We start from the raw sequence: 19312 nt of genomic DNA, 5'->3' as shown, positions 1-19312 counted from the left end.
ATGAGCTTCCACCCACGAATCGAAAGCCATTTGACTCAATCGTTAAGAGCCAGAAGTCTCGATGTCGGTTTCCAGATCATCAAAAGCCATCCAACTTAAAGTCAGTGATTTAATTGGAGTGACTCAAATCAGTTAAATTAGACGAATCTAATGAAGAGGCTGTCGCATGTGCTGCAAAGAGATAGAGGACTTAGCCTGTGGACCAGCCACACAAGCGAGCTCCTTTTGTGTCCTTCTGCAGGACCTGCCACAATGAGCTTGTGTGTGTGTGTTCGTGTGTGTGAGTGTTGTTTTGTGGGGAGCGGTGGCCAAATGAACAAGCGGAAACAATTAGCGTTGTAGCATTATTTGTAACGTGCCTTTTGGGAATCTCTCCCCCCGGTTTCCCGGTCCGTAATTAAGAGTCTCATTAAAAAATGATAAATTTAAATGGAAACATCTTCTGCCTGGGCTGCCGTTGCCCCACGGCTTTTGTGCATCCGCAGACAGTCTCGAGTGCTCTTCAAGAATCCGGGCTCCGCAGCTTAATTGAAAACATACTGGGCGAAATTTAAGGCCAGCGAAAAGTTTCTCCACGGAAACTCACACAGAACAGGGAAATATCTAGGGATTGGAACTCCTTTGTAATCGACAAATTGGCGCCTTTGCCCAGTTGCCCAAAGCTGACAAATCAAAAACTTTCGCCAAAGGTCCAACTTTAGTTTGTTGTGCAGGAAAAAGGGAAAGTTTCAGCATTCAGCATTCGGGTTTGCCGAAATCCAATGACATTTTCTCCACCGCAAACGAATATTTATACCATTTACGGAATTACCTGTTAAAACTCATTCGGCCCGCTGGCAATTGAATAAAAATAAATTCCGTGTTGCGTTCGCTGTCAGCTTAAGTGGAATTAAAGTGCATTTTCAATTAATGCTCCTCCCGCCGCACATAAAGTGCATTAAAATCAGTGAGTTGTGAGCCCAGGTGGCTGGATAATTAAAAGTTAAACGGGCTGAAGGAAGAACATTTGAGGAGATCCCTTAATTCAATCAGCGCGCTATTAGTACGCCATAATCCTGTGCCTCGCGCACTGCGTACTTCCTCAGCATTTCTGCAGCATTCTTCAGCATTTGCAATTCAATTAAGGTGAGGCTGAAAGCGGGCCAAAAACAATGCACTCACGCGGCGTGAAGCGTTAAAAATGCAATCAGAGGGCAAACAAAGCGCACAAAAGGAGCCGTAACTGTGACCATGACCAGACTTCAGCTACCAACTAAAGCCGGACAGGTGCCACCACTCTGTATCCACTGGCCCCACTTTTAGTAATTTGTTGTCTTTTTGCGTCCGCCTGAAAGAAAACCGCGGCCAAGACGATGACGACGTCGCTTGGCAGCGCTGAAAGTTAATATCTTGCCACGCTCGGCCAAGTGAAACATAACACAGTGTATCCGTAAGTGGAAGTGAAGGGTTCTTAAAGTCCCAAGTTGTGCAAAGACGGCTGAGAGAAGCTGGCCACACGCAGCTGCTGAATTGCGGGCAGGTGAAAGGTAAATGGAATCATCGGAAATGCCCTTTAATGCCGCTGAAGATCAATACGGGCGAAGAACTAATTGGCATCAATATCTTAGGGAGGGAAGCTGAAAGGGTTGCACTGGAAAAAAGTACCATAGGCTAATTTAAATACGAGTTGGTACTACAAATATAAATGAGTTAGCTCCTCTTAGAAGCGTTCCAAATGAATTAATCTTTGAATTAAATAATATTCTGCATTCAATCAGTTGTCAAAACACAATAGTTAAAGTTATACATGTGCGTAACAAAATTAAGCAAAACCAATGATTTCATTAAGCCTAATTGAATTGCGGTTGTGCAATCGAGATTTTTTTGTAAAGTGCATTTTTCTGCTGTCAATATCGGTGGTCAAGGTGTGTGCGTGTTTGTGGGTGAGGGTTTGGGTGTGGTTGTGCAAGAGTAAGGGGACACTAATCCCTGTTTTAGGCATCATTGCCTCAAAAGATTGCTGCTCATTTGCCGTGCCTAATTGGCCAATGTCAGCTTACTGCCATCCCCCTCCGCTTTGGCTTCCTGCCCCCCTGCTTCCACCCCTCACTTCGTTTGCTCCGCACTTCCGCCTGGAGCACGCAGACACACACCGATACATGAACTCACACATGCACACAAAGAAACACCGTCTGTGGGCTCTGTGGGTGTGGCCGAAACTAATCGCATTGACCAAATGACCCAAAAAACAAGCGACAAAATCTGCAGCTGATTGCACACACCCAGAGGTTATCCTGGCAATTTTATATGAATTTGCTGGTGTCCACACACGGGCAATTACATGAAAATTCTCACATTTGAGTGTGAAAATAAATCAAGGAAAATACGCTATTTTTGTAGGAAAGTGCCACCCAAGACCGAGGACGCGGAGGACGTGCCATCGGCTTGTAAAGAACAATTACACGTGTGAGAGGTGGGGCTCTGTCTCATTCCCTCTGTCCATTCCAATATCGCCCAGATACAGATGTATCCCAGTGTATCCATAAACGGCAATTTGGTTTTCTCATGTAAATCCCCTGGAAGGTCACCAAGCGGTCGACGTGGCTTAAAGCTCTTCAGCGGTTTTCTGGGCTTAGCTTTATGGGCGGGCGGCATGCGATGTGCTTGGCCAACATACAGCACGTGGCCAATTCCAAGTCCAGGTCCTGTTCCAGCTCCTGCGCCTGATCACTCTCCAAGGACACGGCACACTCCTCGCTCTCATGCACCGCACGTCCTGCAACTAATCGCTCAGGTCCTTCATGCCCTCGGCAGGCTGGCAGGAGGCAGACAGCCAGGAACACTTTCGTGACCATGCAGCATTGTGTCTATCATCGTGGTGGAGCTGCTCCTCCCTGGCCTGCTACACTCCGCAGAAAGATGAATCTATGATGAATCTTTAGATTTAAATTACGGGTTCTCGGATCAAGCCTAAAATAATACTCATATATGCGTACAAGAATACTAATATTTTTTGGCTTTAACTTAAAGTGCACTTCATTGAACAATTTTGCTAAGTGTATTCCGGCTGGACATAATCACGCATCGCCATCGCCACTTTGCTCAATCCCGGCAGCTTACTTGGTAGTCGCGAACCTCGAATTTGCGGCTGGAAATTGATAAGAATGTTTGTTCCATTCGCCACACGTAAGGATTCCAAATGGCTTAATTTGCCGAGCAAAACGAAAGTGCTTAATATTCAAGTGGAGTACTATTAGTATTAACCGAGCTTGAAATGTTCTTTTAACCCTTGCTTAAGTCGCGTTTGTGCGCGAAATGCTTTTAAAGTGAAATAAATATCCAAAGTATGGCAACAAATGGCAGCCGTAAAAATTTGGCCAAATCAACAGTTTTTTGATTTGTAAATCACCCAGCAATTCCACTTTGGCCCGCGCAAATGATAGTCATAATTTAAAAGCCGCCGCCAATAAAAAAGAAATGAATGAACGTATGGAGCCATAAATTAAATGTCAGGTCGAAATATCAGAAACTGATGCGTAAAATACAAGCGGGCTTTAAAATAATTTGGTGGCGCGTTGAACAAAAGGTCTGGCCAAAACAAAATAATAAAAAACAAATCTTCGGTCGGAAATATATATTATATTGTAATATAATTTCTCGAGCGTAAATCTAATTTATCAATTTATGTGTGCGGGGAGTAAAAAAGCGTTTGGCAAGGCCAGCCGACAAAAACCCCGCCAAACGGAGTCCGAAATTTATTTTGTTTGTGGCTGTGACCTGCGATTTTTGGCCTTCATTGCCAGCTCGGCGGTCCTGTTCGTGTATAGAGTACGCGTATGTATATGCAGGAAACGTGTCCGGGTCCTTGCAGTAATTGGCAATAAATGTGTTCATGAATTTTAATGTTGCCCTCGTCGGTCAGCGAAAGGCGCAAATCGGCCACGCCCGCGCTCGGGCATAATTCATAATGTTATGCCAGATGCTTGTGATTTTTGGTTTCGTTTCATGGGGACCTTGGCCTCTTGTCGGGAATTTAACGTAATTTGATTTCGCTCCCTTGGCCAGAATTGAGATTTATTTGGTTTTGAACCGAACCGGCTTTTTGGCTCAACCCCCCTGCATTTGAGTAAATTTAATACCGTTCAGTTGGCCGGCAAATGAGAGTTTATTGTGTGTGTAATTCGAGAGAAAGGAATGCTCCAACCACTTCCGTTTTGGCTTAAGCTCAGTTCAGTTCAGTTCAGTTCAGTTCGGCTCTGGGCTGAGTTGCCTTTGATTTATCATATTCAATTACAAAAGTAGCGAACGTATTAAATGCCACATCCGGCGCTGTTCCAAGAGGCGTATGAGTTTGTTTTGTGCCCAGCCCTTTTCCAATTTGATCCATCTGTGCCTCTTCTTCCAGCCTTCTGTTTGTCCTCCGAAGTGGGCTCCGAAGTGGGCAGCGTGCCAAACAAATTTGCCAATGTTTAAATAACAAACAGTTTTCCCCGCTGAAAGCCGATATCAACATCTACTCAGCATTCCGCCTCCGCGAACCACAACTTTTCGCCACTCGACCACTTCGCGTGCGCCATCTGCAGTCGGCGCAAAGTTGGCCAAAAGTCCTAGTGGAGCGTGTAGGGCGTCAGCTGCTTTCAGGGTATTTGTTGCTCTACTCCCGAGTGTGTGGCCCCATCCGCCTGCCAGTTCGTGGGCCAACGATTCAGACAGATGCTGATTTCTGGCCATCCATCTTCAAACGAATCCGGTTTACCGAGAACAGAGTGATTAAGTTTTGGTTTAAGGCTGTGGGGAGCTTTGCTCTGCATTAAATGTGAACTTCTTCTAATGCTTGGGATTATGGCTTTCCAAGTATGCTGCTGCTGCCTGGTTGCCTAGTAAGTTCTAAAATCAAGTTATATATATTTAAAAATATATATTCCATTTTATAATTTAATTTCTTCTCTGTCTATCGCTCGGCAAACTTTATGGACTAAAAAGCCATAGAACACGGGAATGCGATTAAGTTTTTATTTGTTATCCCTAAATCCACAACATTATTTCCCAGGTGTGACACCCAATTTGAATTTAAATTTCCGCCTTGAGGAACTCGCAAGCAAAAGGAATTTATATTCGGCTAGGGTGCCACTTGCACTGCGTATTTCACGAAACTTCTACATTTTTGAATGCATTTTTGGGAACTTTATTGTGAGTAATGTGCCATGTTAAATTGGGTGTGAGTGTGCGAATAAAGAGCCCAGAGTGTGCTCCTTTGGAACATTTCGCCGACTTGAGTGCAAAAAACTGTCCTGACGCCGAAGTTGCGGCGGAGGCTGTCGCAATTTTTCACTTTTACCGCACCAACTTTGCGGAATATTACTCAGCCGGGCCCAGAGGCAATATCCTGACAACAAATCCGGCCAGCACAATGCATAAGGTGCCGACTATGAGCCGGCAACTGTCAAGTTGCCGCTTGCCGGTTGCCAGACAACTCTTTCTTTGCCTTCTTGCGTTCCTCCATCGCAGCCCGCATCCTGCGATCCTGGCAAATATGTAAAATGAAAAGTATGCTGCGCATAAATCCTTGTGCTTTCGCGTGTTCCCGGCAAACGTCTGCAAGGAAAAGCCGCCGCGTCCAAGCCAAAAATTCCCTAAGCTGAAATTTAATTTTCCAATGCATTCGCCGGACGTGGCCTTTAGGCAAATTGGAAATGCTTTACACGGCACACAGAAAGAAAGTTATCTCTTCTAATAGTACAATATATTGAATGATGGGTAACCTAAATAAGTGTTGACTCCTGAAATATCATTTCAATATCTAAATAGATATTATTTAAAGAAACAAATCTAGAGAAAAGAGTCAAGTTTTTCATTTATTTATAAAATGTTAATTGTATATTACTGTACCGTTTAATGTCTTTTTGAACAAAACAAAGCGTCTTTGCTTTTGTTTCTGTGTAGCTCCTCGACGCATTTCTCACAGTAATCTTTGATTTTCAGTTTGTTTTTTCTGTTGTTTTGCAACCACAATGTGCTGCGGCTAATTTATGCAGCACGTTGGCCTGTTAGACTGCATCGGGACCACGGGACCAGCGCCACAGTTTATCGCTGGCCACGGCGCGCTTGTGTCCTAGTGTCCTGCTGCTGGCGACCACAAATCACCGAGGTCAACACGGCGTATACGCAACGCAACAACCCAACACACCCTAACCAAACCCACTCACACACCGAGCCAAACAAAACGAAAGTATGTAACAAAACCACTGAACTTAAAACCAAAAAACAAAAAAATATAGTATGGTGCAAAAACAACTGGCGGAGCAGCTGAAACCATGTCAACATGTGACACCACGTTGATTTCAATTTGAATGGGTCTGCGGTGGCTGTTAGGTGGAGAATGTGGCTGCGTGGTTTTATATATAGATTAGCAGCTGCGGCAATGGAAAGCAGAAAGGGCAGAGGAGACACCGTAAACTAGTTCAGCAAGTCGTTCAATCGTCGAGCAATGCAATTGAATTAGGGATAATTAGAGGAATGTTTTAGCATTCGTTGCGGCTTGAGGTTTGAAAAAAGGAAACCCCAAATCGAGTGCAAAAGCGTTTTAAGCAATAACTTTAACATTTAAATCCCATCTCCATAAAATGTGGCTGAACTCCCTAGCTTTTAGCATAACAGGCCACCACTAATTGCATTCACTAACCACCGACTGAGATGCTAAACTAACTCCTTTATTTTTCTCCCTTTCCATTGTGCGGCTCGTCCTTGACAGATGCTCCTGAAGTGGCTCCTGTTCAGCCTGTGCATAATGCCGGCCATGTTCAGCAATACGAGGAGGAAATGCCCCACTGAATGCCAATGCAGCATGGACGACTTGGATCGTTATCAGGCCATCTGCACAAAAGGTAAGTGGCGCAATAAATGCAAAAGGCGGAACCGATTCAGGTGAGGGAAAGGTGGAGAGGTGGAAAAACCCCACTTAATGCTCGCAAATTATGCAAGAAAGAGGGGAGGTTGTCTTGAGCACCGATAAGGTGTTCTCCGCTGGATACTATCATAATTACACATCCAGCAGTGATGCGAAAATGCCCCGCTCACACGCAATCTACGGATGTGGGGATTTCCCCGGACATTACTTTTAAAGCTCGCCATTTATTTCCCTTAAATGTCTGACAATTTCAATTTGTTCAACTGTCATTTGCCGTCGTCGCTGGGGCTGGGGAATTTTTTACTTCGATTCCCCCACCAGCTCATCTGCTCATCTGCTCCTCTGGTTTTCGCCCCCCAAAAATCTATAATTTCAATTTAACGCTTGTTTGGACAGCACTCACATATAGTAAGTCCTCGAATTGCTTTGAATGTGATGCCTCCGTCGTTTTAATTTCGTTTCAAAAACTGTTGGGCTTTTAATAATTGCACTGGATTAGATCTAGCACCAGAAATGGAATTGGGAAACGAAATTTATATTTAATCGTGTTGAAATAAAGCCATGGAAAAAAGCTTCAAGTGTTTGCATACATTTGGCAATCTAAAGTCCTCAAGTTTACAACTAGAAGAGCCAGCTTGAAATCAATGAGAAACGTGGGAACTTATGACGTAAGTTTTTAGATTGAAGTCGAGGTACATGGTTAAAATATTGTATTGTATAAAGTGGTATTCTAATAGGATTAAATAAATGCTACACAAACCTCGATAATAAATTCGACTAATTTGCTCTAAGCTGCAATTTGTTAGAATTTCCGCGGCTAAGCTAATGAGCAACCCTTATCTCTTAGCCCAACAAAAAGCTCGTGAACAAAAATGAGGAAAAATAAAAACAGAATGAGGACAACAAAATAGAACTGGGTGCGCGCGTTAAAATATGTTACAATCAGTGTTAATGCTCAGCATTTTTATGAAAATTCCCGCAGCGTGCTCAGCCAACATAAAACCGCTGCAGCAACAAGATCCCATTCCCCAACCCCAACCCCCAACCGCCAACCCCGTCGAATATGAATACAATGGGGGCATTATAGTGAAACTTCGCCCCTTAGACATTCACATGCCCATGGAGCACGGCCACGGAAAATGCAAAGTGCATAAAGCTCAGATCCGAAGCCCCGCCGAAAAACACAATGAAACTGGGCGAGGAGTAAAAATTGTGCTGCATACAAATGCGATGTTAATGGTGACTGGGATCCGTTTGGCTGGTTGTATTCCACTCGCAGTTACTCGGCGAATTCTAAATAGATGGCCGACATTGTTGGCATACAAAAATACAAAATACAAGGTGGACTCCCCTGGGGATGCAATTAATGATCTTGTTGGCCGGGACAGGAACATTGAAAAGTTAATAATAGTCCCATAAAGAGTAATTCATATTTTCAAAAAATAGTTAGAGGTACGTAATAGGAAAATCCGTAGGCGTTGATAAATTTAATGTATATATTTCTCAATTTAAAATCAAAAGCCGAGCACAGCCCAACAACCGTGAGCTGCATATAATTAGTTCAAGTGTCCTCGACACAACTACTTGACCTCAACTACTTTTAACTGTTGTGGTTTTATTGTTTGTTTTACAGGAGGCCTGAATTCACTGCTGTCGCCCAATGAGTTGGACGCCGATGTTAAGGTTATTATCATCCGAGGACCCCGGAACTCCATCACAATCGGACCAGCCCTGAGGCAGTTCATGAAACTGGAGATCCTCCGCATCACCGACTCCAATCTGCCGGCAATAGGCGCGGAGTCGTTTTGGGGCCTCAAATATCTGCGGATATTAGGTGAGTAATCAATGCCTTTACGAGCGCGGCGGCTCTTAAATTCAGCCCGAACATATAATTTCCAAAGGGGCAGCGATTTCAATTTAAGCAGCTGCGCGCTCTTAAAACCCCACTCGCTGATATGCAAATAACACGAAGCAATCGGAAGAAAAAGGAGCGGGTGGCATAACAGCGATGCGGTTGTCCTGCAGCCTCGTAAAATGCGAAACGCAAACGAAAAGGCAAATAAAGGAGCGGACGCGTCGCAAACGTTAAATGAGCAGGCCGAGGAAGGACAGCGCAGGATAACGCTGATTCGAAATTTTCGGCTGGGTCTCTCACATTTTTCATCAGTTCTCATGTTTGAGTCAAAGTTTTTGTTTACAAATCACTTTAAAATTGACTTTTATTGACTAAAAGCATATTAACTAACAGCTTTAACTCCATTCTTATTTTCACTCGATAAGAGTTAATTAACTTTAATACACTTAATCAGCAGACTTATAGTAGAGAATCCGTTGTATAGGGAACTCGGGCTCGCAAAGATTGTACGGGATCTACATAAAAGAGTAATGAAACTTCGCTTTCAGCCTGCCAAACGCTTGTAGTCTTGTCAATAAAATTGAAATTGATGCGCCAAACAGCAGAAAGCGCCCGAAAAATAAAAAAAGAAGAGGATTGAACTGGCGGCGGCGGAAAGCAAGTGTAAAGCCAACGAAAGCAATGCTCGATATCGTTGGGGCTTTAAACTTGTTTATTTGTGCTTTATGTGTGCCGTAGCGCCCCCTGCTGGCGGTTTACAGCCACGGTACTGCCCTCCAATTATTTACATGCTCGGATCTTATTTTTTCGGCTCGGCCCCTCAGCCATTGGTGTTTCATTCGCTTGTCAGGAGTTTCACGAGCTACAAAAACAGAGTTGCACTGCAGTTAAGGATTTTTTCCGGGCTGCCAGCAAAGAGCAGCGCGGAACAACTGGCATTTCTTTTGGCTTGGCTCTTCCTTTTCCTATTTCTATTTAAATTAATTTTGCAGAATGTTTAAGGGGGCGTTGTTGCCACGGCTTTTTGCTAGACAATGGGGCGTATGTGTAATGTGTTTTGCGTTGTTTAAGCTGCGTCAAAACCAAGGGAGTACTGAGCTGTTTAAACACTTTTTATCTAGAAAAGCGGGTTAAAGGCCTTTTCGCATTCGTAGTTTTTCATATTGCTTATTCATATTGTTCTGACGCAATGATTTTGGTTGAAAACTGCCAATAAAATACATGCCACTATTAATTTCTGTTGCAGACCTGTCCAAGAACAATATAACCAACATCACAGAGAATAACTTTCGAGGACAGGATAACCTACTGGAACTGGACTTGTCAAAAAATAAAGTTTTACGCATGGCCAGTTCAACGTTTCGCCATTTGACAGTAAGTACATAACAGTACATAACTTTTGATTGATAGATTGATAGCCTTTTGTTTGCATCTGTCGCTTTTGTGCGGTGCTTAAAATTGAATATCATTATGTTACTCATATAGTTGTTTAATTACACCCAGGGATAACAGGGAGATTGGTGATTCAGTAAGGAATTTTTGTGCACGAAAGGAGGAAGCAATAGCCATCTCCGATTTTATGAATGAGTCGTAAATTTCCGATAAGCAATAGTTTGTCAGTCTTAGTCTCGAAGCTGATTGCATTTGGCCTTCGTGTAATAAATTGTGTGGCATTTTTAATAGCCTTGTTGCAGCTGCAAATTTGTTGACTACTTTTCGGGGCGAAAGAGAAGAAAGTTCTACGTGCTTGAATTCAAGTTCTCCTGGTCCACTTTTCCCAATTTTCCCGGCAGCCGGCGGAAGTGCAAGTGCACAGAAGTTAGTTTCGTTGTCTTCAATGTGCTTTCGATTTTGTTTTGCACTGCGCACTGCGCCCTGGCTACTTCCTCTCCCGCCTTTTCCCTTTTCCACTTTCCGCTTTCCCACACCGCCCCATGCCCGGAAAAGCCAGTGCAGCAACTGTGTTTTTAACTTTTTTGGCAGTTTCCGGGACCCGGTAATATTTGCCTGATTTATGAATTATTAGCCGTAGCTGCAGTGCCTGATCATAAAACATTATTAATTCAGTGCGTGCCGTAATAAACTTGCGAAATTGCTTCTCTTAACCGAAAAGGATCTGCGTCGCCTTAATTTGGCCGACAACTCGATTGTGGAGCTCGTGCAGCGCAACTTCTTTATGCTGAGCAGACTCAAGTATCTGGACCTTAGCGGAAATCCGCTGCAGGATTTACAGCCGGATGTGTTTCGCGATGTGCCGGTGAGTTGTCTGCAAATACAAATGTTTGAGTCTTTTGTTATGGCAGCGAAACTTGATGATTTGTTTTGATGATTTGTTTTGTCGCAGGAACTCAAAATGCTCAAGTGTCGCAATTGCCAGTTGAAAAAAATCAATCCGCAGATGTACAATTTATTGCCGCTTTTAAGCGAATTGGACTTGGGACGCAACGAGGTTTGTCTCGGCCACATTTATTTTTTCCCTCGCAAAAGAGTTTTTCCAATTATTTTTTCCTTTCACGCAGTTCAAGTTTCTCGACAAGGATGAATTCCGTGATGTGAAGCGACTGACCAAAGTTTTGCTGGACGGCAATCAATTGTCCGTGGTGGTGGACCAACTCTTTCGCATGCAGAAGAGTCTTAATCATTTGGGTGCGTCATTGACATCATACTTCCTCCGCGACGGTCTTTTAAAAACTCTAAATTGCTTTCTATTTGCCTTTTTTTCTTGGGTTCCTTTGCTTAAACCACTTTAGATTTGTCGTACAATCGGTTGGCCAAAGTACCCAATGACTCGTTCCTGCAGCTGACCAACTTGACCTTCCTGGACTTGTCCTACAACAAACTGGTTCGGCTGGAGCCGCAGTCCATTAGAAGTCTGAGCAACCTACTGACGCTCAACATAAGTGGCAATGTGCTGATGGATCTCAGGGAGATGAGGGAGACCTTTGAGGTGAGGTGGCCTTTCAAGTGGTTACAGATTAAAATATTTATTTCATAGTCCGGAAAGATTCCATGCATAGGCAATTGATTTATTATTTTCTATACCTGCTCCAAACTATTTTTCCAGCTCATTCCCCAGCTAACTCACCTGGCGATTGCGGACATGGGCACAATGCCCGTTGGCCTGCTGCATCCCTTCAAGCAGCTGAGATATCTCAATATCTCCGGCAATTCCTTGAACAACACGGCATTGGAGGTCATCGATCCGTGTCGAGAACTGGAGGTAAGTCAGTCACAGGAGTTGCAGGACCTGGACCTAGGTAATAATTCAGCCCGGAATGCCGCACACATTTGTCCCCGAGATCTATTGTCCTGCATCCTGGACTGTTGATTCCTTCTGGCCAATTTGTAGAATATTTCATTGTAAAGCATTGAGGGAAGCTCGTGCAGCCAGGTACCGTCTCTGGAATGGAGGGTGGTGAAAGAGATATTTGCAGTTTTCGTTAGCGTTTGCCGTTTCTGTTTATACATTTCTGACAACGGGCCAAAGCCGTGGCCTTATTCCGTTTACCAGCCAGGAGGATCATGCCCCATCCGTCTGTGTGTCACCCTGGTTTTTGTACGTGCCCCATGTCAGTCAGTCAGCCCCTCTTCTTTAGCTCCTTTTTTACACCCCAATTTATATCCAACCAACTGGTGGTGTCCTTGCACTCTGCTTGCGGATTGTTTTCGGTGCCGTGCTGGGGATCCATTGTTGCCACAGTCCTGCTGCCATCGAATTTTCTGTTATTGTTGCCGTTTTCTATGGCAATGTATTGGGCAACAACAAAAGCTGCAGGAGCATCAACAGCCCGGGCAACAACAATCATTTTATAGCCATTAAGCCTTTCATTTTAATTGAATTTAATTGTGTATACACTTCACTCAAGCCATTTGGGTACTGTTATTGTGGCTGGCCAAAAATTTCCAAATTGTTTTGCTTGATTCTCAGAGTCTTCTACACACGAATAAATAATTTCTCGCATTGGGTGAACTAGTTTAAATTTAAAAATGGATTTTTTAAGAGCTTAAAGATGACGGTATTAAAATACAATTAGTTTCTAGAGATCTTAATAATTATTAATATGCAATTGGTATACAAAAATGAAAATTAGCTGCAGGCTTAATCTCTGAGTGTTGCCATACGTGTTCCTAAGCTAATTGTCATTTGAACAGAAGAGTTTTCCAATAAAAATTAAACTTTTGTTTACCAACCACTCCCCTCTGTCCATCCACATGAAATGCACTTTTAATTGAACTTTTCTGGCCATTTTCCCGGCCCTGTTCGCCAACAGTTTTTGGACTTATCTCGGAATCAATTACACGGCATCAGCGAGGACACGGCCCTCAGGATCCAAGGCATACGCAACGTGCGGCTCGACAACAATCCTTTGATATGCGACGAGTGTCACATGGGGAAATTAATAGATGTCGTGCGCCAAGTAAGTGAGAATGCAGTTGCAAACAAAATAAATGCCTTCGGCAGGGAAAATTCAATTTCAATTAGTTTTCGAAGTAGTTGCTGATTGATGACGCCTTAAAACACCACCATGAGTTCAATCCCTTTCGTTTTCATCCTTGCAGCTGCAGTGGAAGTGGGATACCTACCCCATTTGCTTCCTGCCGAAGAGCCTACGAGGCGCAGAAATAAATAATTTGGACATCAACGGGCTGCACACGTGCTTGACTTTCATCACCGACGAGGAGCAGAACGCAGCCAGCACATCATATAACTTTCTTGAGCACGGTAAGGTCATAGTACAGAGTACATATTTCATGGTATAAAATTAATTTGGTGCAAGTACCAAAATAAAACACTTTCACAAAGCACCTAGAAGTAAATATGTAAATAATCGAGATAGAAATTTGAAAAGGTCTTGCTACCAAAAAGTAGATTAATTTCTTAAATAATATCTCGTCGTGAGTGTTACTTATATCCGTTACTGGCAAATGCATCACTATCCATTTGTAAAACAGTTGAAAGCAATTCAATTACCTCCGCCAGGTGGAGTTTTTGTTCATTCTCAGAAACAGTGGATTTGCGTATCTCCATCTCCCCAGCAGGGAGTGCGGGTATCAGATACAGGTATCTGATAGTCGACTTCAGCGTTCCCTCTTGTTGTCTTTATTACAATTAAAAAGAGTATTCAAAATGCAGACGCAGTTACGTTAACATTTAAATCTCTGTTAATTAACCGACAGGTGGTCTCAATACTCTGGCCATTCTGGGTGGCATCATCTTTGTGCTAATTGCCGTCATTATCCTGTCCTTGGTTGCCTGCTTTTCGAAAAACCGGGCTCGCTACTACACGAGGGAGGACCACCTGAATGGCAGTAAGTACAGATTAGTACCTGAATTTAAATTTAATTGCAGTTCGCGAGGATGAGGTGTCTTAAGCCCCGAACTCCGGGAAAATTGCCAAGTACAGGCGCAGAAGTAAAAATGGGAAAAACGACATCCGGAAATTTATGTGCCGGATACTGGCACGCGCATGATTCACCAAATTAAAAACAAAGGAAAAAGTCGCCGCACTTAATTAATTACAAGGACGTGCTTCATTATGCCGAGACCCATGCTTTCCACTCCCCCCAGCGTAATGGGGGAATAAATAAATTTCACACTGACCAAGTTCCGCCCGCGCTAATGTTTGTGCTCACCTGAAGTTCTGAAGTTGGCCTTCGGGCATCCGCCATTCAGCAGAACGCACTCGAGGGATACCTTACCGAAATAAAGGGGCAAGAGGACCAGAGGGCCGGCAAAAAGAAAACAAAGCCCAACTTCTGAGTTTACGCAATTGTAGCATATCTGCACAAACAATAAAATGGCCTTAGAGCCAGTCGCCCAGCCACAACGAAAACTTTTTGCCGCACACAAAAATTCGATTCCCACGATAAACGGGCAGGCAAAACAGGGAAAAAATAGTCAAAAATTTCAGCTGGTAGCTGACAAAAACTCCTAGCCCTACCCATACATCCCGTGGAGTCCTCAGAATTCAGAAAAATGTGCAAACTATGACGCCGCCGGAGCCTCTCGCTGTCCTAGTTTGCACACTGGCACTGCAAAAAAATTAATAAAAATCATTGGTTGTTGAAACTAAAATATTACTAAACTTTATGAAAATTTTAAAAAAGTGTGATTCAATATACTAATGGGTAATACCTTTTAAAATTTGATCGAGTATATAGGAACTTTGATAATTATATATGTAGCAATTTTGCTTTTGAAGTGCATCTGGATAGGAACCGACATTCCATAGCTGGTTCTCATTTGTTTCTCCTCCGTTTCCCTTTACTCTTCCTTCCCCAGGCGAGAGCAAGTGCCTGGAAAAAAATCTGGAGGCGACCACGATTACAACGCTGGGCAATGGCAACTCGCCCACCACGACGACCACGCTGACCCTGGCCGCCTCCCCGGCGGCACCAAATGGTCCGAAGACGAATGGACAGGGTCTGAGCTTAAGTCCTGCCAACGGCAGCACGCCCGTTCACGGAATCCCCGAGGACCAGGGCAAGGAAATCAACTTCACCTTTCCCGTGGACGATCGCGTCTGCACCATTGACGAGCTGCTGCCACCTCCACCACCACCTCCGCAGCAGCATCCGCATCCCAGCATGGGCAGCCTGATGTACAGTGTGTCCCACTCGCCGAGCTCGGCTACAACCCTGGCAGCTGGGGCGGCGGCGGCGACTGTTACCCCGCCAGGAGCCCCCTCCCACTCCCACTCGCCCATGCCCACGCCCACACCCATTCCCACTCCCGCCGAGGCTGTGGTTGTGGTCCTGCCCCCGCCACCGCTGCCACCACAACAGCACCACCACCAGATGGACGGCAGCCTGGCCAGCTTGCGGGAGGTGCAGCAGCAGCTGGTCCATCTGAGCAGCACGCTGGAGCCGCTGGTCAGCGTTAACTGACCCAGGGGCCCATCGGGAGCCACCGCGTCCTCATCAGCCACGAAGTTTGCCCAGCAAACAGTTGGCACGACACCGACGTAAGCCGCCGGAGAGTTGGATTTGCAGTTTGCAACGGTCGACGGGGCGTATAATTAATGGCCATGCGGGGTCACATTGAAGTGCAGTAATTAGGATTTGAGTTCGCAATTAAGTTCATTAATCACTCCAGACGATCATCATCAAATTCGGCCTTTCCCCAAAGGAACACGCCAATATTCCATACTGCCATTTTCACAATTAACGAACTTTACCAGTGTTTCACTAAGATACTTGTAACTTACTTTTAATGTTTTTATATGCGCATCTGTATATAAAATTGGTCTAAATTTAAATCTAAATTTAGGTAAAGTATAACACACGATTCATTTCGACACATTTCAAATGTGATAAAACCGAGCGTATTCTGTAAATAAGTATTAAGGCAAGCGAACCGTAAAAACTAAGTGTAAAATCTGTAAGCGATAAAAGACATAAGACAACTTGTATATTTGGCCAATGCGATTCAAAATTGAGCAGCCGCTGTTTGAGAATTTAAAAGTAAACATTAATATAGCACGTAGTTAGTGGCATAGATTTCCAAGACACATACAAAACCTATATAGAACTAGAACGTAAGGCATGTCAAAGTATATTGTTCAAACCCAACAGCAGAAGAAGCAAAAGAAGCAAAGGTCGGCAATCATTTGAATGAAACCCAACTAGAAGCCCAAACGATTTTCGGTTCTCCCCTCGAATCAATAACAGAACTTGGCATTTTCACGTATCCTTAAGTCGGAAAATTGTATTTATTTTACACAGCAATAACCGTAATCCATAATAAAGTGTGACTGTTTATGAAACCAAAGGAGATACGTGTCATTCTTGAAACCGAAAACGGAATCCGCAAAAATGGTAAGGTCTTCCTGCGAGCAATTTATTTAATAAAAATTCACATTTACTGCACTGCACACTTGCATCATTTGCGGTTTTCCGTTCTTGGCCCTGCGCCACCCCATCTATCTTATCCCATTGTGTGGCATCTGAAATTATGTTGGTAACATGTCGCCGAGCATGTGCTGGCTTTTCCGACCCCACCCGACCATCTCCGCCCATTTTCCGCCCCTCCATTTTCCGCCGAGACGGAGCAGCGCTTCCTAAGCGACCGCAAGGACGACACCAGGCTAAAACCAAACTCAACGCAAATGAAAATTGCTTCCGTTTCCGCGGTGGCTAGGATACGGCACTCGGATTGCTATTGTTGCTGATTGCATTGTGAACAAGCTGCCGCTGCATCAGTTTACCCTGATTTGGCCGAAGGGGTCGGGGGTTGGGGGTTGGATGTGTAGATCCCTTTAAAAGTAATTGAAGTGGCACTAAAATCGATTAATTTAGTCCAATTTTTGGCATAACATGAATGCATTTGGTAAATTCAGTCGCTGTATTAGAGTCACGGCTTAGAGTTAAAAATGTGGAATGGCAATAGGAAGCATGGGTAGAAATTCGATTTTTCTTTTGTTGCTAGATAATTTTAAGAGAATTTAAAGAGATCGAAGTGTAAAAATTTATAGCACCGACAAATGAAGAATTTTCTAAAGAATATTTTCTTTATTTTCCCAATTAATTCTTGTTATTACGGAAAGCAATGTTAAAGGTTATTAAATCTACAAAATGATTAATTTAAGTTATTTATTAGAATTGATCGACTAATTCAAAGGGCCTTGTCAATATTCAATTTAGGATTACTTTAATAAACTCTTTGCACAGTATGTGCCACATCCAATGCGCTCAGCCAAGATGCAAACTGAGCTTATTGATCGCAAACCACTCGATGCATTATGCGGCGCTGTGAAAAATTGCTTGCCATTTGTTTGCCGATTCATATATCTTAGAGACAATGTCCAGGGCGAGTCCGCTTCCATATATTGGCCGGGAAAACATTTGAATTTATGCATAGGGCTTGTAAAAGCCCCTCCATTCCACTCCGGCAACCGGAGTTCCCACTCGGCCACTCGGAAGGGCGGCTGGAGCATTGAAAATGCATTTCAAATTGCACAGCAGTCGAGTGGCCAGGCGCATGCAAATTGAGCAGTGCGGTTGCAGCTCTCGAGATTGCACATCAATATTGCTACACTTGACACATTGAGAGGGGATGTAAGAGGACGCAGGAGAAGGGTCCTGTCCGGTTCTGATTAACATTTGAAGTGAGCGATCCTCCTTTGGATAGGCCATAGAAAAATCCTAAATTGCCACTGGAGATATTCGATTTGGACGCTATGAAGTTTGACCATTTTCAATCTTTCTTAATTCGGTGCATCGGGGGCCCTTAAGCCCGAAGCAGCTGGCATTGCTCATACGCAGTGTGCACTCCGGCTGGGATATAAAAACTTTTACAACCACCCACTTACAAGCAATTGGCGAAGGAAAACGGCTCCCATCTGCTCGGCAACCATCAATTGATTTCCTACTTTAATGCACAGAAGCCCAGACTCGACTTCCTCAGCTTTGTTCCCCGCTGCTGGCGGGGATATAAAATTTGTTCCGGCTCCTTGCTTTTTTATTACTTTTTCGTATGCCAGTGTGCAACAGTTGCGGTTCGATGTGTAAATTTAATCAGTCAGCGTACTCAACTTTGGTGCAGTGCAGCAAGGAGAAGGGGAACCTTTGGATCCTTGGATCCTGCGCCTCTGTCTCAGCCGGCTCCTTCTCACCTGCCTCTCGCTTTATTGGTTTACTTAGCTTGAGTGCGCAAAAACGTCGAAATTAAATTAAATTTCAGCCAGGTTAACCAGCCCTTCTTAGCTGACAACATGATCAGCGTGGCAAAATAATTTCTGTGGCTTGGTAAATGCTTCTTCTCCAATGTAATCAGACTTAGATTTCTTAGAATGTATAACTTTTAAATCAAATATAAATAATCTGATTATTTTTCCACAATTAATCTGTTTAAACTATTTGTCAGTCGTTTGCTCTGAAGCCCATCAATCACTACTTTGTCCGGCTATTAAACTTTTGCCTCTCTGTCATGACAAATCGTTTGAACGCATTGACAGGCACTGTCTTCAGTTCAGCAATGTCAAGGCTCGCATTTGTCAGTACTAATTGCTTTTCAAAGCATTTGCAAAAGTTTCAAAGCAAAAACCATTAGGCTTTAACCTCTGACAGCCTGGAATAAAAACGAGGAGGACGCCGCTTGCATAGAGAGCGCAAATGAACAATTTGAATTGTCCACGGGGCTCGGCATAAAAAAGGGGAAATAGAACCAGAGGGGTGCCGAGATTTCTGCAACGCTTCGACACGTGTGACAGGCCTGCTGAGAAATGTCAGAACACGAATTTTATTATGGCAGAACTGTTGCTGCTATGCAGAGGAAATGGATGTGGCATGAACACAAGGGCAGATGCCGAATTATATTATCTTATAGCAAACAACGGGCCTTATATTGCTGAATAACACGAATATATATCGGTAATGATTAACAAAAAGCGTTTACTGTTTTAGTTCATAAAATCCATTTTGTTATGCTCTTTAAAATAAGTTTTTATGAACGATCCACATTTTTTTCGCTGTGTTTTAGCACTCCAGGGAAAAGAAAACTAAAATTCGAAATCGAAAAGACTTTTTTGCGGTGAGCCGACATGCAAAACTATGCACAGCAAGCCGAACAG

The 19312-nt window shown here is 43.7% G+C and overlaps 2 protein-coding genes across 2 annotated transcripts in view; both read left to right on the top strand.

The window, feature by feature from the left end:
- LOC122613140 (insulin-like growth factor-binding protein complex acid labile subunit) overlaps positions 1 to 16477 on the top strand; it is a 50344-nt gene extending 33867 nt beyond the window's left edge. Inside the window, exons 4-15 of the mRNA XM_043787170.1 lie at positions 6731 to 6863; positions 8520 to 8720; positions 9988 to 10115; positions 10855 to 10998; positions 11086 to 11190; positions 11261 to 11387; positions 11492 to 11688; positions 11806 to 11961; positions 13013 to 13159; positions 13302 to 13464; positions 13920 to 14051; positions 15025 to 16477. Of these exons, the coding sequence (XP_043643105.1) occupies positions 6731 to 6863; positions 8520 to 8720; positions 9988 to 10115; positions 10855 to 10998; positions 11086 to 11190; positions 11261 to 11387; positions 11492 to 11688; positions 11806 to 11961; positions 13013 to 13159; positions 13302 to 13464; positions 13920 to 14051; positions 15025 to 15629 (2238 nt within the window). The 3' untranslated portion in view covers positions 15630 to 16477. The remainder of the gene's footprint in view (positions 1 to 6730; positions 6864 to 8519; positions 8721 to 9987; positions 10116 to 10854; positions 10999 to 11085; positions 11191 to 11260; positions 11388 to 11491; positions 11689 to 11805; positions 11962 to 13012; positions 13160 to 13301; positions 13465 to 13919; positions 14052 to 15024) is intronic.
- On the top strand, positions 4238 to 4793 carry LOC122614409. The gene is made up of 2 exons (XM_043788977.1): positions 4238 to 4322; positions 4385 to 4793. The coding sequence occupies exons 1-2, from the start codon at positions 4294 to 4296 to the stop codon at positions 4791 to 4793; spliced, it is 438 nt and encodes a 145-aa protein (XP_043644912.1). The 5' UTR covers positions 4238 to 4293.
- Positions 16478 to 19312: the final 2835 nt, after the last annotated feature.

This window comes from Drosophila teissieri, chromosome 2R (genome assembly GCF_016746235.2).
Source record: "Drosophila teissieri strain GT53w chromosome 2R, Prin_Dtei_1.1, whole genome shotgun sequence".
Classification (NCBI taxonomy): domain Eukaryota; kingdom Metazoa; phylum Arthropoda; class Insecta; order Diptera; family Drosophilidae; genus Drosophila; species Drosophila teissieri.
Note: the sequence above shows the minus strand (reverse complement) of the source record. Positions and strands in the feature narration are given on the sequence as shown.